Source organism: Pristis pectinata, chromosome 15 (genome assembly GCF_009764475.1).
Source record: "Pristis pectinata isolate sPriPec2 chromosome 15, sPriPec2.1.pri, whole genome shotgun sequence".
NCBI lineage: Eukaryota > Metazoa > Chordata > Chondrichthyes > Rhinopristiformes > Pristidae > Pristis > Pristis pectinata.
Window position 1 is genome coordinate 18,039,483 of NC_067419.1, and position 20,939 is coordinate 18,060,421.

General features: G+C 36.5%; 2 protein-coding genes across 10 annotated transcripts in view; one reads left to right on the forward strand and one right to left on the reverse strand.

Moving 5' to 3' along the window:
* Nucleotides 1–14,023, forward strand: part of wnk1b (WNK lysine deficient protein kinase 1b) — a 138,967-nt gene extending 124,944 nt beyond the window's left edge. For 5 of the 6 annotated variants that reach the window (XM_052030822.1, XM_052030823.1, XM_052030825.1 and 2 more), the window contains 4 exons: nucleotides 4,189–4,281; nucleotides 9,213–9,254; nucleotides 10,431–10,624; nucleotides 11,594–14,023. In XM_052030822.1, the coding sequence (XP_051886782.1) occupies nucleotides 4,189–4,281; nucleotides 9,213–9,254; nucleotides 10,431–10,624; nucleotides 11,594–11,914 (650 nt within the window). In that variant the 3' untranslated portion in view covers nucleotides 11,915–14,023. The remainder of the gene's footprint in view (nucleotides 1–4,188; nucleotides 4,282–9,212; nucleotides 9,255–10,430; nucleotides 10,625–11,593) is intronic. The other variant, XM_052030827.1, reaches the window with a different exon arrangement.
* A 3,616-nt stretch (nucleotides 14,024–17,639) lies between these two features.
* Nucleotides 17,640–20,939, reverse strand: part of rad52 (RAD52 homolog, DNA repair protein) — a 31,109-nt gene continuing 27,809 nt past the window's right edge. For 2 of the 4 annotated variants that reach the window (XM_052030472.1, XM_052030470.1), the window contains exons 10-11: nucleotides 19,669–19,857; nucleotides 17,640–18,619 (exon numbers count right to left, since the gene is read on the reverse strand). In XM_052030472.1, the coding sequence (XP_051886432.1) occupies nucleotides 18,558–18,619; nucleotides 19,669–19,857 (251 nt within the window). In that variant the 3' untranslated portion in view covers nucleotides 17,640–18,557. The remainder of the gene's footprint in view (nucleotides 18,620–19,668; nucleotides 19,858–20,939) is intronic. The other 2 variants (XM_052030473.1, XM_052030471.1) reach the window with 2 other exon arrangements.

The following is a 20,939-nucleotide window of genomic DNA, read 5'->3' on the forward strand; positions in this document are numbered from 1 at the left end:
GAATTGTTGACCTCTGGAATGCTCTGCCACGGGTGGTGGAACCACATACAATTGCTATATTTATGATTCCTTTACAAAGGTGCATAAAAGTACAAGGCATAGAAGGATACAGTCCTAATGAGGGCAAATGGATTTGGTGTAGATGAGCAAAAATGTTGGCATGGACATGGGTCGAAGGGCCTGTTTTTGTGCTTCCAACTCTGACTCTCTGATTCTATAACCAAGCCTGAGAGGGAATTGTATGGATTTGTGTGTGGGAAGATTTTTGTTCAGACAAGGCCTCCGTCACTTTTGTGTCTCATCCATGCACTTGGTGAGCTGCATAGCTCCTCTGATTATAAGTTGCATCAACCCCTTTTATCACCCCTTTAAGAATGTCGAGATAGCTCTGAGCATTATCCTAAATTATGGGCCAAGATATCTCAAGCTTGGTAGGGTTATGTAGAGGTGGTACCACTTTTATGTTGTTAGGTTGTGACATTTCATAAGGGTACCCAAGGTATGCCAAATGATTGTTATACTGAAAATTCTAGTTTGCAAATAGATAGAGTGCCAGAATGTAAAATTGTTAATATTAGTGTTTTATGATAACTTGGAAGTTTCTAGTTATACTGTGAGTTGAAGTAGGATGTAATGAATAAGGCATATTTGGGAATCAATCATAAAGTGGCCATGTCAGAGAGCAAGTAAACTTTAGTGAAATACAGATCAATTCTCTCTTTTGACCTTTTTACAGAATGACATATGCAAAATGTGAAGGATGTTCATAATTGGCATGTAGTTTCAGGGATGGAAGAACTAGTGCAAAGGAGGAAGAAAAGTTGGATTTTGAACATGTACAGGAGGAAACACAAATCTCAGGAAACATCTTATTGATCATGAAGAAACAAAGTCTGTGACACTCGGTTGCAAAATGTTCCCCACTTTTGACTCTGATATTTCAGTCAATTGGGCTCATGGGGATTAGAACACATTTTCATATTGCAGAAAGTAGAATTACTCTCCAAGCAGAGAAATTTGAGGAGGACTGATATGCTGAATCCCCTTACACAGACTGTACTGATGGATTTATTTCTTGGATCAAGCAAATGGAGGTGTCCAAAATTGTAGGAGTTTTCTCTTTGATAGCAATTAAGGGGGGACAAAACTGTGGGTAGCAAGGTAAGACAAATTTAAGATAATTTGCAGAATACCTGAGGAACATGTTTTTTTTAACGTTGTGATATAAAATGGCGATGGGGCCAAATTCATTAGTAGGTTTTAAAAAGGTGTTGCGAGAAGGAGAAATTTGCAGAGCTATTTTGAAAGAGTAGTAGAATGGGACTAATCAGATAACTCTTTCAAAGAGCTGCCATAGACATAATGGGTTGATTGGCTTCTTTCTGTGCTATGGGATTTTAACCATTCTAATATTGATTTTAAAATAATGCAATTTCTAGAAGATGCTAATCAAAATGAAATAACCAACGATTAAACTTGTTCATGTCAGCAGCATAGAAGAGTTAAAGCATTGCACATCTCATGACAAATTCTAAAGCTTTCAGCAGTAGAATGCCAGAATTTGGTGATATGAATCCTGGCTTCAATGTCCCGAGTGAAAGTGCGGCTATCTAACTGTGTAGCAGCACGTGATTTAACTCCATTAGAAATATCCACTTTTAGAATAATTTAGGGTGAGTTGCTGCTTTTCTTTCAGCTGAAGCTTCAAAGGTGAATGGCCAAAGTATTTAATATAGTACCTATGCATTGAATTGAGAATGAGGCTCAAAAGCCTTATCTTTCGTTGTTTTTGTTTGTTGATCCTGATCTCTTAAGTGAATTGCTATCACAGTGCTCTTAAGAAGAAAAATAATGCAGGTGTAAAAATTAGAATTAAAAGTGACACATTGATAACACAATTTTTATCACAGAAGAGGAAAGAATACTGAAAGTTCTGCATTTAACAGCCTAAACTCTTTGTTTGCCTCATTACTCAGAACTTGGCTGCCTTTCTAGTTACAGTATAATCAAGTGAAACAATGTTCCTGTTTATACTGCAGAGAGGGTATTGTATATCAGGAATTTTAAACAATTTTTCAGCAAGTAGTTTTGGCACAGGTTACATTTTTCTACCTCCAGATTATTTCAAAAAATGAAAGCTACGAGGGTAGGTTTGTTGGAGAAAACTTGGAACTTTTGCTGAAGTTGGAAGTGCTGAAGGATAGAAGCATTTTGCATAATTGAAGTAGGCAGGCCCTCTGATAATTTAAAGATTCTTTATTAAATCAAATATCCCATAGAATTATCCTTTTAATTAAATTACACATTGCTTCATGTGTGCATTTAGTTTTCTTTTGAAGAAGTTAAAGGTGGATTGGTTCTACTGAAATCAGTGTTCACTTCGGATGAACTGTTTGTTGCATCCCTACTTTGTAATGTCCCAAAAATAGATGCGTTTTTAAGTCAACTCCCTTTAAAATAAGCTGTTCAGGCTAAAGTAATTGACACTGGTGCCCTCAAGCATGTACTGAAAGCATTTTAGATAGAAGTTAACATTATGTTCAACATTCAAAGACAGCAGTCACTAAACATGTATGAATTTATACATGCATGTATATTCTTAAACTTATAACATCTACATACAAAACCTGCCATGGATTGGGCCAGGAGATGGAATAGTCAGATGTTGCCAATTTTCAATGTTTCTGTTTTGTGAATTGGTTTTGTGCTGTGAAGTTCAATGGGACTATTTTGAATGATATTTTGATTCAGTTGAAACTGTAGTTTTTTAAAAAAAGAGTTGTTCTTCTATTTCAGTATGTATATAAATAGATGTATGATTTGGTATCTAATGCCTAACACAAATTGATAGTGTTAATGTTCCCTTTAGTCTGAAGAAAGAACTCCATGTTTTATACATTTCCAGGAAATGTTTTTTTTCCCATTGTTGGAACAAAAGTGAATGTATTTTGGCAGGTTCTTAGTTACTTTTTGAGTTCAATTTTGTCTCGATGCATTTGATTTCCATGGCAGGATTTTATTTCAATATTCTTGGTTTATGCAGGCCAGATGTCTGACAAGTGAAGCTCAGTCAATGCCTCTCAAAAGTTGGTTACAAACAAACTGGTGATTGTATCTGTTACCAACTAAATTTGTCTCATTCAGTCTTGCCCTCCACAGGTGATCCCCACATCATGGGGGTATTGCATTCCTAAAAAAAAATGCCCGTAATGTGATTTTCTGTAATGTGAAGCAGTGTTATCTGTGCATACCTCAAGAAATGAGAGTTGAAAAGAAATTGTTTATTTTTTTCCACTGTGAGTGAATTTTATTCCACATCTCAAATTTTTAGGTAGTGATTTGTGAATTCTGTAAGGACGAAGTTCCCGAATGGCCATAATGCAGGGGTCACCTGTATTGTATTTTGAGTGTCTCCATTATTCATAACAATGAAGATTGAAGTAATTGCCCAAAGGTTTTGTGAATGATTGACCAGTGCAGTTTTTCTATGCAATACAGGTCCCAATACTTCATCGTTCCACATATAAATTTAAAATTTCTGGGGGCTACATAATCTGAACTGCCATTGTAGGTTGTGGGTATTTCTGTGAAGGTGAACATTGGATGGTAACTGTTGAGCAGCTGCTGTACATATTCAGGCAATGGCAGAAACCTGGAAACATTTAGAAGCTATGAATAATGTATGCTATATGCAAGTAGGACACTTGAAGGGGATTAATGTCTGAGGTGGATGAGGAAGTTGTGGTATCCAGTTTGAAAATATTTGATGAGAAAATATTTTGCTGTAGCTGTGTGATCTCTCAGTATAAGATTAGCCTTTGACAAACTGTTATATAGTGAAAATAATTGTTGGAAAAGAATCAAACCAAACTGATTTTCTTATTTTAATGAGAAGAAACTGAAGCAAGAATGATGCATGTTATTGGAGATGATAAATTCCTGTATTTAGAATTGCAATTTCATGAGGAACAAAAAAAAATTACTTGACTATTTCTCAAACTTTTTCGTCCAAATGATCTGAGCAGCTCTGCAGGTAGCCTGGGTGTGTCTACAAAATAGCATTTCATTTAAAAAACTTTAGAATGAAAAAGATTTTATATTCAATGTGACATACTCCCTCGATGCTTATAAAACTAATATTCTGACTATAGTTGTCTGTTTTCCTCCTTTTCTGTTACTCTGTCACAGGCTCAGCAGCGTTTCACTGTGCATCAGAACAAGTAACATTTAAACTTGGCGGCAGAAGGACAAGGTTTCTGAGTACGCCCTGTCTGGCTCTTTGTGTGTAACACTTTTATTCTTTCTCATCTGCCTTTTCTTTCTCTTTCCCCTACATGAAGCTTTGCTGCTATCCATGCATAGTCTGTTCACTATGTTTTCTGAATTTTAGTCACCTATTCGAAGTTTTCTCATGGGGCAGCATGATAAATAGAAAAACAAAAGTACTGTGAATTAACTCATCTCTGGGAATGAATTGGAAAAAGAAACAAATTATACAGGTGATCCTCACATAAGGTTGCCAACAACTTGTCATGACTGTGTGCGTATTTGCATGTCAGTAAACAGATCACTTAAAGAATACAGTTTTTGAATCCAGATAGCACATTTATGCCTAGTTTTGAGGCCCCTGTAGAACTTGAGGCCTGCAGAAAGTTTTATTTTGTAGCATATTTGTATCTGTTTGAGAAGTATGAGTAAAACTTTGGTTTTGGAAGTATTTTTGCAAAATTGAGGTGACACAAAAGTGAGGAAAGAAATCTTGCTTTGTGACCAAGGCCCCAATATGATTTTGTGTTTTCTCTTCTCTTGTTCATCTCCTCCTCCGTTTTCCACTTCCCTCCACTTCCAGAGACCTAACATCGAATCCCATTTCTCGTCACTGCCTTCTCACTGCTCCCTCCAGGCCCACCTGATATTTAATTTTGCACATACTGCCATACCAAAGCATGTGAAGTGTGCAAGGCATATTCAGTAGCATCCAGTGCCATGGCCCTCGGGTGCAGCTGCTGAGTTCTGCTACATTTGATCCATAACTAGCAGCCATTACTGTACCTTCCCAGGCACCAGTTTATCTCGAGGCATTCAGTTAGTCTCTGTTGTCAATGTATTAACCATTGCTAATATGTAAAGCTGCCTTGCTGAGTTTTATGTCGGAGGCAGAGTTTTTACTATGGCTGCCTGTGGGCTGGACAATGTCATTTTCAGAATACTAGGCTAGACAGATCATCAGAAGGCATCGTTGGGTATCTCCAGCCATGAAGATAAAGAAGGCATCAGAAAATGAAATGAAGAGGGCAGATTCAAAACACCTTATCTGCATCTGTTGAGAATGGAGTATTTAGTTGCAAAATATAGCTTTTGTGCCCTTTTCACAATTGTGTTTCTTAAAAAGAAGAACCATTAAATGGTCAAAATTGCCTTTTTGGTGGAATTATAATTCAAATATCCATGAACTCTTTGGATATTCTGTATAAAGTTTAAAAGTGCTTTACTATGGAGTGTGCCTTCACAGTAATAAGTTAACTATATTGCTTCTGTTCACCCAAAAACTAGCAGCACATTGGATGTTGGGAACTTGCATTTTAGCTAGCTCAAATTCTTTGACCATGTTCAAGTCCTTGTGTAGTCTTTCAAATGAGTTGTAGTTATAGTTTGTGCAGTTTGTCTTGACATTGTTCTGCGCCACTGATTAAAAATCAATCATATACAGTATTATCTACTTCAGTCATTATAGTCATTAGAACACCTTTGGTTAGGGTATATCAACAACACCAACTCACAAGAAATGTCATAACAGGCACATTAACACTGGAAAACTGTCAGACTTTGTTTAAAATACGATTGAAATACTTCATATTTTACTGGGGAAAACATTATTCCCATTTGGGACCTGTGGTCTTAATGTGTTAAAATAAACCACATCTTTTTACTCCTGACAAAGGTATAAACCTTTTTTTTTAAGTAAGCTACATTGTAGAAATCCTTAGCGTTGTGGTTTTCACATTTCCTCATAGCATCTGAACCTTCCTATGATGGTAGTAGGTAAGCTTTCGGCATTGATAGGTCACTATTTCAATTCCTGTCCTGAAACTTTTAATAGGAGAGGCTAGTAATGTTTTAAAATTTCCATGCATTGCATGGCAACTTTTTATTTCAATAATTTTCTGACCATTTTTCTTTTTTTTTGCTGTTGTTGACTCAAAACATGGCTGCATCATTAGAAAAAGCCCCCTTGTCCTTTATTCATGCCAGGTTTTCTGTTCTAAAATTAACAAAATCTGAACTTCTCAAATTAAAATAGCATTTTTTTATTCTAATTCTGATGCAATCTTTAATGTGTTTATAATAAAACGTGTTTGGGCATTCCATCTGCCAGTGGTCAATTTGCTTAAAAAAATGTTTTGCGTTCTGACACTAGATGTTTATACCATAGTTCTGATTTCAGGAACAATGGTGTAATACTGTGAATGTTTTCCCTTCTCTCATCTCACACAGTTATTTAAATATGGAATAGCTTAGCTGTAATAAAATACCAAGATAGCTATAATTAGTCAATTATAAGCTTGTGTCTTTTGCATGTGGTTTCACTAAACCTTTGTCAAAAGAGCTCTCACTAGTTCTGAATTATTTAGTCTATCCTCCCTGCCTCTATCACCACACTACAATGCCTGCTGCTGCAGTATCAAGCTAAATTTTCAAGTGGTTTGGTACATTGTTGTACTGCTCAATTAATGAAAAGGCAAGGAAGAGTTGTCTGGATAGCCTTTACCAAAAAAAAAGTTCTGCAGTTTTTCTTTAATCACATTTGGAACAAGCCCACAGACAGCTGTATCATTATGGTTCTAAGTGGCTTCACTTCAGCTTTCCATCTTCTCTGCTTGACACTTTTTTCACTTGTTCACATTTACAGTCAAGAGTTTGATCCTTATTCAGTGGTTGCACAACTATACAAGTATGAATTTTTATGTATATATTGCAGCAGTAAAATAGGCTCATGTGGTGAGAGAGATGGGGAAGAGGGTAAGAAGATAAAGAATAGACTGCAATAGTTTGAGTTCTCTGGCTAATCTGAAAGACAGATCTAGGTGTTCTTAATACAAGACTTCCTGTCAGATCCTTCAGTGAATCCCCACAGGGTCATTTGCATCATCTCATTTCAGTGCAAAAAAAAATGCAATGATTGGTACTCATAACTGAAATTATGCTGTACCATATGTTTCACTATAAGCTAACTAAGTTTTAATATTTCTGCATAATTTAAAAAAATGGGTAACATATTAGATGATAATTGACTTACTACTTGACTTGGTGTGTGGTGGAATGCTCCAGTCATTTTCCTGATTTGCCAAAACACTTTGAATCCCACAGGCTGGTATGGATGCAGGTCCAGTGGACTTTATCTCTGCTAATCCTAGTGCATGTCAGTTTAAATGTTCAACAAAAGCAGCATGGCTTCCTACGAGTTTACATCTCATGGAAGTTGTTTGATTACAGCTTTCTGACTGTCTTGGTCTCAATTTTCTGACCTTTCCACTATCTAGCAGCTCTGTGTAAGTAACTTCATATTACAAACAAGCATTGTGGTTATTGAAGTTTAAAGAGGGAATAAATATCCTGGAGTGTAACTGTTTATAATATAAATGGTGCATAAAAGACTATCTTTACCCTTTTCCTTAAAATATTTGGAAACTATCGTAGATAAATTTATTTTGCAGCACTGCTTCTGAATTTTGAAAATTCATCTTTTAGTTTGATTATGATATTATTTGCAAATTCCATTAATAAGAAAATAATTCAAAATGTATATCTTAAATTTTACTTCTTAGCTAAAGTGTTGTTTGGCACAGCAAACAATTATTTTCATCCTGATTTACTAAAATGGTAACCTGTGAATTGATAGTCATAGTAATAGAAAGATATAGTATGGAAACTGGCCGTTTGGCCCAGAGTCCACATCAACTGTCAACCACTGATTTAGGCTCATCCTACATTAATCCCTTTTTAAATATTTCCCCCTACACTCATGTCAACTCTCCTCAGATTCTACCACTCACCTACACATTAGGGGCAATTTACAGTGGCCAATTAACCTATCAACCTTTGCGTCTTTGGGATGTGGGAGGAAACTGGTGTATCCAGAGGAAATTCGCACTGCAGAGGAAGAACGTGCAAACTCCACTCAAACAGCACCCAAAGTCAGGATTGAAAGTGGATCTCTGGCACTGTGAGGCAGTGGCTCTACCAGTTGCACCTCTGCTGCCCATATTTTTACCAAAACAAAAATAACTTTTACATACCCATAAATATATTCTTTTGGAATCTGCTGTGAAATGAACGCAATTGCTAAACTACTCATTTTACCTGTCCTGAAAACAAACTTCTCTTGGGCACTCAACACCCCTAATCCTCTTGGCTCTCTGTCTTGGCTCCACCACAGCTGTTGCTTGCGATTAGAGAACTGGGTGAGTTAACTTTAAACAGCAATATCAATTTCAGAAATGCAGTATTGTTCAGCATACAGATTCTCATTCTGTGTGGTTTTGCTAAGAATGCATGACCTTAATTATACATAGCACAGGAAGACAGGAAAAGAAATTACCCTGTTAAAGGTCACTTGTGTTTGATCTGAAGCTGAATATGTTCCTCCTTGACCATGTCCCACCAACGGTTTGTTTGCGGTTTACCAGTTTGCTGGTTTATTACAACACTAAAGCAGTCACTGAGAGGAAAAAAATGAATTCTCTTCATAGATGTATACATATCAACCTCTCTGTGGTGCTGCAGAGCAGTTGTGCTGTATAGAGTGTACAGATATTGGAAGAATTATAAATAGGAAAACAGTGTATAACTTCTAGATGTTTTGAAAAACTAGAAGATGGAGGCAAAATTGGTTTTATAATTGAATAATATATTTGGCTTTGTGTACTGCTCCAAATTCGTAATCATCAAGCAGTAAAAGATTGCATATTTGATTAAAATTTTGTAATAGGTTCAAAGAAGTATACTTCGTTTGTAGTAAAAATTACACTTTAATGAGGCTGCCACTTCCTGGATTTTGCACATATGCGCTAAATGATGACCATTTGCTTCCTCTTTGGTTTTACTACAACAGAATCCCATATGAGATCACACTAATCAATTCAATTGATATTAATGTACTTTTTTCCATTCTGTATGTTTCTCTTCTCCAAGCACTTTTCTTTATTCTTTAGGGAAGATGGTGAAAAAAGTCTGCCCATGCAACCAACTGTGTAGTAATTATCCTTTTCTCATGTTTTACTTGCATAGCATGTGACACTTTTGTACCATAATCCTTGCATCTGACTTTAGCAGTTCAGCTTGTGTGACTTATTTTTAGAGGTTTCTACACCACCATTTAAGTGTACTGGGAGGGCAAAAATTTCATAGAAATTTTCTTTTGTTTTGCATGATGACATGAAGCAGTGTTAGAAATGATTTTTCTGGTTGGCTTCATGGCTTATATTGACCAGAATATGTTTACTTAAAAAAAATTATAATAAACTAATTTCTGTGGATTAGTAAATTGTAAAATGTAATCTAAAATTGAATGGAATTAATTTTTCCCCCAACCAGTTATTTGAAAGAGATCCTTCATAATAGAACAGAGCTTAAGTGAAATAGTAAATATAAAAACCAATAATGTTTACCCCCACCCGCCACCACAACCTTCATCCCTTGCTAATACACTGAATTTAACTGGCCGTTATTAAAATACCACAGAACCTATGATGCTGAAGTCAAGTGTAAAGGTAGCTTTGGTCTTGCATGTGCTATTAGCTGGTTAAGTTGTCAATGTGGATGGGTTTAGTGCTCTGTCTGGATGCATTGCATGCTCAAATGCGACTTGGCTTTAATACATCTTTGAACTTCCTGTTAACTGTACGGGAAGATTGCATGAAGCCTTTACCAAATGGCTTAACTAATAAGCTTGTATGTATAGTGCTTATATTCCATAACACAAACTTGGGCCATACAATCTGTTTGAAGTGAGATGCATGATATGAATGTAAGAATTACTGGCAAACCCTTTAGCTTTGTTCAGGGTGTCTATACACAACAGTCTGGATCCATTGATGAATGACCTTCAGAAGATATTAATAAAACTTGTTGAGTCCTTTCAATTGATTCAATTCAGCAAAAAGATATTTAAATTATATCCTTTTATGAAGAGAAGCACCCAAGTTGCTTCAGTCCATCATTAATATTTAAGGAATGACAAAATAAGGATTCATCTTTACTGTATATCATGAATTCTGATAATTCTTGGTTTTCTATGTATCAAGAGCAAGCATAAGTAGTCATGAAACAAAGTTATCTTTGAGTATCAAAATATCAGTGAGTTAATTTTCTTTTGTTTGAAAACTCTGATCATATTTGTAATGAATTTAATCAACTTTGTATTTTCCCAGGGACAACTAGCACAAATGCAGTTAGTGGGGTTGGGCAAATGACCCAGCAACAACCGGCGATGACCAGTAGAAAAGGCACCTTCACAGATGATTTGCATAAGCTGGTAGACAATTGGGCTCGAGATGCCATGAACCTTTCACAGAACAAGCGTGGCATCAAGCAGCAAGGTCAACCAGGCCAGCATTACTCTGAAGTAAGTAAGAGTCTGCCATTAATGCTGTGCAATTGTATTTAAAGGTGTTTAATTGGCCTTGAAAGGTGTGCTTCTGTGACCACTATCCAGGGCTACATGCTGCTTAAAATTTTCTGAATTGTTTATTTGAGCCTTGGATGTGGTCATCAATAATAGAATATTTACCTTTTGTGCTTAGTTCATTTACTGATGGATGTTACTGATAAAGCCAGTGTTTCCTAATTGCCCTCAGTGATTGGTAGTGAGCTGAACCTCTGTTCCTGCAGTCTGTTTGTTGAATTTAGAAGCATTGATGATGAAGGACTGATAACGTTCTGAGTAATTCTGACCAGAGACTTCCAATCTACCTACCTAAAGTACCCACCGAGAAAACACTGAATCAAATAGGTGTATATATCACACATAGGTGTAAAATTTGAATGAAATTATTTTACCTTCAATGAACATCATCAGTTGCATAATCACTTGACCCAGCAAGGCCAATGGAATGCACTTAAAGATATCTCCATCTGGAAAAAATAATCCTGCAAATAACATTGAGTTAAATGACCAGTTCATTTGTTTTCCATGGAGACATGGGACTGCAGATGCTGGAATCTGGAGTAACAATGTTTGTTGCATTTGTTTTCCATGCTGCATCTTGAGGTGGGAATGTTAGTTGGGATATTAAGAAGTGCCTTTGGGTCTTCAATAGCTCTACCACGCAGCTTCCTTTTTTTTTAACTTGGGTTGAACTGGAGACAGGACAGAAATAATTTTTTTTGTAGTTCCTGTGCCATACTGCAGGATTCTTAAATTTTATTGACACCTCATTAAGACATTCCTAACTTGGTAGAAAGCAGTCCTGAATTTATATCCTTTGAACCACCAGTTAAAACAATTTATCATAATTATTCTGGAGGTAGCATGAGTTATCTCCTGAAATATTTGACTGTTCTATTAATGCTGTTTGTTTATAACATTTTATAGACAATGCCAAGGAAGTATTCAGCACCAGGTCAGCTTTGTGTCTCCATGACCAACTCTGTGGGAGGACCTTCTATTTCTGCAGCTTCAGTGGGTTCACTGGGTCCTTTTGGCAAGACTCCGCTCTGCCAATATGGTTATCCTGGAGCACCATATAGTGCCCAGTGGACTGGAGCACCCCCCCAACAGCAACCAGGGATTATACCGCCGACGGCTAGCCTCCAGTTTCAAGGAGTTGGTACCGCTTCACTACAGAGCTTTCCCTTGGGTACTTTGCAGAAATCTGTCAGCAATCCTAATGGATCCAATCTTAGGACAACATAGATGCTAATTCTGGATAAGTGTGATCAATAGACTGAGTGGAATTCAAGGTTAAATGCCTCTGCTGATGTTGCCAGGGATAGGTCATAGAGCTTCAAAGCGTACAAATGGCTGACACTGCTTTTATATACACAGCATCATTGAGAGCTATTTTACTAGTTCTGTTTCAAACAGCGTTCTGTGCGGACATGTATTTACCCATCAGTTTTTGATGTTCAAACACTGTGATATATAAATGTTGTTGGACAACAGTAGTTAAAAGTGGATTTAGAGGGTTTAAAGTTTTAAAGAAAAACAAAAAAAACTAAAGCTAGCTATAATCCATACTTATCAGAGACACTTTAACTTCCTTTGTTACTTCATTGTATTAGGTAAATAAATGTGAATGTAAAATTGTATAAATGTACTTGAATACCTGTTTTCCCAGTATGCTTGCTGGATTCATAGTGCCTTGTATTGTGCTTCTGACTTGTCTGCAGGAAAGCACTTAGTGTCCCCCAACAGAGAAAATAAAAAGGAAGAGAGCAAGTGAAGATGGAGTTGTGGTAATGTGGATAGTTACACTTGTTCTTTGACAGAACTGTTGTCACTGGCAGTGACTGAAATGCCATCCGTTCCCCCTAAATCTGTTCTAGTCTTTGTCCTCCCCTCCCAGGTGATAGCCTTTTAATTACTGAAAACGTGGAGTCACTTAAAGCTAAGGTAATAATGGTTTAAGTTTTCTTGTGTAGTTTAAGGGTCTGCAATTTTCAGAATTTTTGTCAAGTGCTGTTGCTTCCAAAAATGCATTGGAAAAATCATTTGCATTTGATTCTATTAAAGTTACCAAGTCAAAAAAATTATTTAGTAGTTATCACTATGAATACTGCTGATGCATATTAAAAGCAGCAGCCCCTCTACATGCCAAAACATGTTTTATTTTCCTTCATGTGGTTTTAAATTGGTGGAGGAAAATTAGGTACTATGAAGAATCCACCATTAATCTTTAAGTATAATTCATCATTGCAGTTTATTGATCATCTATTTATTGTATAGATGACCACAGTAAAATTTATTTTGTAGTTTGAGGCTGTCACCATTTAAAATAACTTTTGAAGCAACATGGAAACATTTGATATTAACCTGGATATACATGGGAAATGTGAAGAATGATATGGAGAACTTATAATCACTTTGGAAGGCCTTTCTGATACTCTCCCCTGGTTTTTCCTAGAATGTAAATCTTGATATACAAATGAAATTCTACATTGCCCACAATCTATCCAGCAGTGATTATATTTAGGCTGAGTACATTAATTTAAATTCAAAATTAAAAGACCAAGCTGATGTAGAACTTTTTTTTTACATTGTTATATGTAAAAAAAAATATATATATAGATTTTGTTTCCTGCATGAATAGTTACTTAAAAATTTGGGACATTTTCCTTTACCCCAACCCTGAGAATGTTTCCCCTTCCTCTTACCACATTTCAAGCCAAACTACACATTTAATTTTGTTTTGCCAGGTATTTGCAGAAAAGTGACTTGTGAAGAACTGGTTGAGGGAGTTATGTTGCAGTTTTTAGTGATGTGAAAAAAAAGGACAAATATACAAAATTTGGATGCAAAGGTTGTTTTCGGGAGAGAAAAGTTTCAGTTCTCTGACTTTATCAAAGAACTGTTAAAACCCTGCATTTGTAATTGTTGCAAACTGCAGGTGAGCACTTTATTTTTTTTCAAGTAAAATTGAGGAAGGTTGCACCATTTATTAAATTTTTTTTCAATATGAATGAATGGTTAGTTCTGCTGTAACTGTTACAACAATTCATGGAACTGAAGAATTTTTACTGCAGCACCTGTTGCAGACTGTTGCTGATACGTGAGCCTTAATAGAGATGGGAAGCTTAAAATTTGAAGTTGTAGAAGTAGACATACTATAGCAAATTATTCCATTAGCTCTTGTTTGAAACACCCAAACTCTAAGAAAAGCATGCTTTGAAATTAGAGTTCCCTTGTAAAAAAAAATTACCTGTTATGAAGAACACATTTTTGTCTCTCTCAAGGCTTTAATACAAAAAGCTTAGAATTATTGTGTAATTTTATTGTTAGTTGGAAGTGTGATGGTATTCTGTACACCTGCTTTGGGGGAGGGAGGGTTGGGATTTCTTTTATTTTAGGCAGATAGGCATGATAAAACTTTTTATTTCTTTGTCTTTGCTTCCCTTTTAATAAAATTTGAACTGGTATGAGGACTATTTCAGCAGGTGCTTTTGTATCTTCTACCCTATGCTTAAATGATATTTCTTATTCTGTATGTGGATTCCTTTCTTTAAAGCAAAGGAAATAAAGGCAAGTACTGCAACCAGTATTACTCCTTAGACTGCAATAAACTGTGAAAAGTCCACACAAATACGTTGCTTTTATTTTAAGTTGAGAGTAATATTTTTAGACGAGTTACCTGACCTCCGGGGGAAAAACCCTAGATCTTCTGTGAAATGTAGACTATTTGCATGGGGTTGAGAAGGTGGTTCAAGTTTCTAAATGGTCAATTTCCTTCTCTACCCATCTATTCACACTACCCTGCCCCTAAAAAAAACTCCAGTGGAGGTTGATGTTGAATAATATGCAATAAATAATCCTGGGACTGCTATTGAGGATGTGCTGTTGGTTACTTAATATTTGTTTTCGGTTCCTGTTTAAGTACAGGCGGAGTTAAGAGTTTCAGTACATGTATGCTATTCTTGTGCATTGGGATGCATATTTTTATGCAGCTTAATATATTCTGTATTGTGTTGCTCTATAGTTAAGAATTACCATCATTCAACATCTAAAGCAAAAAGCAGCTGGTCTTCATTTATTTTAAACTTGGGTGCAGAGCACATTTCTTCCCCCAAATCTCCTTGTTTTGGGCTTTTTAATATTGTGCAAAAATCTGGATCCATTTGCAGTTCCCTTGTATGGAAAACAATTGGGGAAAAATGTACAAATGTTATAAATGCTACTGACTGGTGTTAAATTATTTTCTGTAATACATTTCTCCCCACCCACCTCCCCCTTCCAACAAATTGCAGTCTTGAACCTCTTCTGTTGCTGTGGAGTTCAATGTCTGTCCAAGAGATCTCCTTTCATTATTTAACATTATACACTGTAAAGAAATGTGGGGATCATTTGCAACATGAATTGTATGTTTGCACTAAATAAGGGTGTTGAGCTACATGCAAGATTGCGCTTTGCGCTGAAATTTGTTACTTTCTTTGTAGATTATTAACTGAAATCATTCAAATAAAAATGATCAAAATCTCAACATGTTTGCATTTTTCTCTCACTAATAAATGACTTTGCCTTGTTTTCTGGTTAGTATTAGTTGTCTGCTGGTGTGGAGGGTTCAGTATTGGTAATGAGAACCAGAGTGATCCACTGTACTAATGAGCAATAGATTAACATCAATTGAGCCATTCTTAAGTTGTGTTGAGATTTGGTGTTTCTCATGGAATACAGTAGGTTGAATTGGTTCTTGTGTATATAAAAAGTCCTGTCTAACAAAGTACCAGTTCATAAGATCTTTGTGAAAGATAAAAGACTTCCATTCACTTAATCCAAGAAGTTCTTAAAAATATTTGTATTAAAGCATCCAACTGTTTCTTAAATGTTTCCAGATTTTCCATTTTTATAGCTGAACAAGGGGAATAGGCTTAATAATTTCATGTAGTGAATTTCATTTACTTAAATTTATCTTTGGCTAGTTTGGAATTGCCCCCTTTATTCCCCCACCTTGACTAATATTAGGTAACCAAACTGAAATGACCCCTCAACTTGGGATAATTTACACTGGAGATCAGCCAGGACTCCTGTTGTCTTTGACATTTTTTTCCCCCTTTGAAAGCAGTTGACTATTCCTGACATCCTTGTGATTTATATTGTGACTGCAATTAAGCATTACAAGCAACGCCCACGTTGGGGGGGGGGGGGGGGGAGGGGGGCGGGTGGGAAGAATTGCATTCCTGGAAAACTGTCTGTATTACGATCTTACATAACATGAAGCCCCATTATCTGCACATGCATCAAGAAATGCAAGTTGAAAAGTCTTTTGGGTAGAGATTTGTGGATTCTAAGGGTGAGTTTCTGTTACTTGAATGGCTGAAACGCAGGGGTTGCCTGTACTGTAAAACAGCAATAATCTCTTTTCCAATTGTTCAGAAATCTGACTTGCTCTTTAGTCCAGAATGTGAGCCAAGGGTCCAGAGTGTGTTGGGTATATGGCCAGGGTTGGAATCAAATACTGGGGGAAGGGGCCAGGAATAAGCTGAAACTCTTTTTTAAATTCTGAGTTACCTGAAAATGATATTATTGCCATTTTAGGAGTAACATGAAATTTTGCCAAAAAAAATCTGTCCACCTCCATCAAAGTTGCTTGATTACTGGTGATCTGAATTCCTAGGTCTCAGCACATTCAAACTGCAGTTTTAACACTATTTATGAAGACTATACATATCTATCTTCCCATTAACTTCCATTATAAATTGTTATGTTCACTTGCAAATTCAGCTCAAATTAATCCTGTCACTTTTGAGGTGCACTACAATTCCATCACCTCTAATTCTGACCAACTTTACATAATTATGAATACAGTTTGTTTAAATAAACTGATGAAGCAAAGCTGGGTACCAGTGTGAGTTGTGAAGAGGATGCAGAGGCTTGGATATGGTATTTGATAAGAACATTGCAAATGCAAAGTTGCAATGTGGCCACTTTAGTAAAACAAAAAGACACTGGCGTGTTGAGGAATTTGGGTATCCTTGTAGTCAACCTGGTAAATTTAGGGAGTGGGAATTGGAACCCAGTGAGTTTGGTGGTGGGGGTGTGGGGGGGATGGGAAGGGGGGAAGAAGGGGTTTCAAGAGTTAAGTAAACATGGCCCTGGTGAGTTTAATGGGAAAGCTGGAAACTGGGTCCAGGTGTATTTCAAAGGACAAATGAGACTTGTAGCAATTTTAGAACCAAATAGCAGTTTTGGATGAGACCAAGTTTAAGTTAGTGAGGAGGCTGTGAATGGACAAACGGGTGTGTAAAAATGAGGGTAAAGAACTCATAACTGTTGCACAATATTCCAGGCAAGAATACCTCCACAGCTCTCAGCTCCTGTTTTTGCTTGTTTTAAAAAAAAAATGCTTTTTGGGATATAGTTCCATAGAAGCATACAGTTCTCAAAACTTGTACAAGGGGCCTGAACTATGCACAAAAATGGATTTTCAGAACAGGGAGTTGGAAGATGAATGATAAACAATTATGGGAGAGAAAATATTCAATGTTTAGCATACATGTGCATTACAGCAGTTTTGGGTATATACATCTCACATTGCAGAGAAGATTCACTAAATTGCTTCTAGGATGAAGGAGGTTGTTTTGAGTAGATGAAGCCTAGAGTCTTATGGAGTTTAGCAGAAGAGATGGTATTAAAACATAAAAGATACCAAAAATGTTTGATGGTATAGACGCTGTAAGGATGTTGCCCTTGTCTTGGGCAATCAAGAACTAGGTGACAGTTTTGGGGTAACCTTTTTGCATGATTTACAAAGTTTTTCCAGTTCTCAAATTGTAAAATGCTTTAAAGAGTCTGTAGGATGTAAATAGGACAAACAATGAAAATATTGCTGCTTATTTTCTTGATGTACAGGATTGTCTTTGCTTTTGAACTTTTAGTTTGAATTATTTAAGTATGGAGTGTGACATCAATAACTCAACATTTACAATGGTACATTAAACAGGAAAAGCAACAAGATTTGAATTCAATGGGTTAAACATATCTTAATGTCACTTTTATTTTGAAAGATCCAGAATTGAAGTTAAAATATAATTAAAAACAAATAGAAAAATAAAATGAAACAATGCCCATGGAAAAACTGAATGATATCATTTAGGATCGTGACTCCAAGGTATGAAATCATTGTTTCTGGTAATTAAGAATAATTCCTTGTATAACTCCCAAAAATGAAGCAGATTTTCAGTTTCACTCAGCAGTACTCCAATATACATGTACAAACAATTCTTGCTGACTGGATTTCTCTGCAATTCTTTCAGTAATAGGTAAAAATCACTGGATGCTTGGATGATTGAGACAAAAATAAGATCAACAATGCAAAATGATATTTCAATCACAAATTACTTAATATCACCTATCCTTTATTTCCCCCCAATCTACAGTGTAATGGCTCATGGTAAATTCACCAGTCAATTTACAGCAGCCTTTTCAGATAACTTTCGATGCCTTCTAACCACATTATTCCCTTAAGATTAATATTGGTGAAAATAGTACAATTTTGATTTCTCAGTATTTCCCCGCACATGACCACAGCAAACGTTCTGCACCTCACAGTACAGTCTGATTACCTCAGTGCAAGTTGCTGTAGAAGTTGCCTTCCAGTGTGGTGCTGCATATTCATCATAACAGCTGCATAAAGGTTCCTGGGAAATATCAGCATAAGTGTGGCGTAGCTTTGAAGTAAACTTATCAGATGGGCAAGTGCTATTAAAAGACTTCAAAAAAAAGTCATGCTTTCCCCAAAAGCTGCATTGTGGAGTGGCACTGGACATGTCTCTCAAACAAAAATAACAACAACAAAAAGATTTATTAAGAAAGTATATGGTAATAGTTTGCCACATTGATCCTTTCAGGCAGGCTCCAGCCTGCGTTTCTTCATGAATTGCCCCATTTGGCAAGGACTGGATTCTACTGGAGATAAAAGGTTGCTTTTCAGATCCATTTTACTGAACTCAATCTACTATAACTGATAATTAAACATTTACTTATAGGCAGAGTTCTATAAGTGTAGCTTGATCTCAACTCTGAAAGACACCCAGAAAATATTGTCAAAGTGGATTACGCTGACTTTTGTCTGCATGTTCAGCTATGGCAACCAAAGCCAGATTCGGTGGAGGATCCGAGATCTGATTGATTTCAATGGGGTTTTTTGGACAGGGATTTAAAAGGCAAATGGGAAGATATCTTAGTTTAATTTCTTAAATTGTATTTTAACTTTAACTTTAGTTAACTTTCATTTTTCAATTAACTATACTTCCATCACAGGAATTTAAAAACATAAAATCAATGACAAGTTTCACAGCTGGAATGCTGTGTCCACAGCTTTGCCTTTTTTATCCCAGGAAAGACCACCAACTGGTGTCCAGGTTGTACAGTAGACTCCAGTGTGCAGATGATCAGTGAGTTAGGTGTTCTGCATCTGGCTAGATCAAGTCAGTACATGCTAACTCATTAAATTTTAAAGAATCATATACTGTACAATGAATAAAACATTAACGTAAAACTATTTTCAGTAGCCTTGGCCTTCACATGGGGTAAGAAAAAACACAATGTTGTGGGCATGATGCCTACTCTGTTAGAGAACACTGGGCAAATTGTTAGGAAAATGAACTATAAATAAGACAACATTAAAATTGATGCTATTTTTTTGAAAATCCAGAGATACTTGCACTAGTGGAGATAACTATTTGCAAGATGCACTGGTGTTCTTGACTGCATCAGTTTGGCATTCTGACCATGACATATGGAGTTTGAACTACGCAAAGAGTCCAGGACTCAACACAAAACTCATGCAAATTAGATATACAATTCCAATTGCTTCCTAACTTAATGATTTTTGCATGTTGAACCATCCTTTTTAATGCAAGTATCTTAGTCCTAAATATTGCCAACCATACAGCTGAAACTCCATCATTTGCCAGTGTCTCCCTGCCATTTCACAGAATGTTGTTTAACCTTACCTGTTCTACTTTGGTAGGCATTGTGTGATTGTTTTGAGGGATTAATCCTTTGCGGGGTTCTGCTCCTTGTCATCATGTGATGTGGACCTGGAGGAGGTGTAGATGGAGTTTGCTCCAGACAAGGGACATTTGGATTGCTCTCAAAACTGGTGCCATCTAAGGGAATATCCCAGAGTTCAGGATCATCTGCTATTTCAGAAAAAAATGTTACATTAGATCCCTATAAGTGAAAATCTCAAAAAAAAAACTGCAGATGCTGGAAATCTGAAATAAAAACACAAAATCCTGGAAATACTCAGCAGGTCAGGCCACATCTGTGGGAAGAGAAACAGAGTTAATGTTTCAGGTTGAAGATGATGAAGTGTCTTTGGCCCGAAACATTGACTCTGTTTCTCTTCCCGGAACTGCTGCCTGACCTGCTGAGTGTTTCCAGCATTTTTCATTTTTAATACACTAGATTCCTAGATTTCCTGGAGCACCAGTCTTAACTGAGGAACACAAAAGATACAATTGTTAGAATGAAAAAACACATTTCTCTTCATTTTGCTTTGTCCACTTTCTCACCTCAGCCATCCCTTCCCTGTAATTAACCTTTGCCTCGACTAAGTAGAAGAAAAACAGGACAGAAAACTGGAAAGTTTTAAGCTCACAACCTCTACCACTGGTGTGTCTTGCAAGACGAGTGCAGTAACCAAAAACACATCTACAACTTTGACAACTGAGCTGATGTGGCAAAATTTACTGAAAGATCACACAGCAGTTTTTAGGCAACTGACTTAAGTTTCAAGATACTTTCTTCACAGTCCTAGTAAGATTTCTGTCTTACTAATACACATATTGATCTATATAATGTTTAAAATGCTAATTCTGTTTCTATTTGATGCCTCATATCCAACAAGTTGAAATTTCAACTGAATTTTTAAAATTTGTCTTATTTTAAAATCTATTATTATTGCCTTATACTCATTCGTCTGTCCAATTTATTACATAGTCTGTTGTATGGTTGTCAGTGTGCTGAGCAGTGACCAATATTTAAAATTAAGTTGTCAAGTAAGTTTGAGGTTAAATGTAGCATCCACCAAATGTATCCATGCGAGGGGCAACTTAACCTAACTGTCCAATTAACCTAATGACCCACACCTTTGAGATGTGGGAGAAAACTAGAACACTTGGGGGAAGCCCATGATGTCACAGGGAGAATATGCAAATTCCACCCAGCCAGCAGTGGCGATGAGGATCAAACCCAGGTGGCTGGAGCTGTGAGGTGGCAG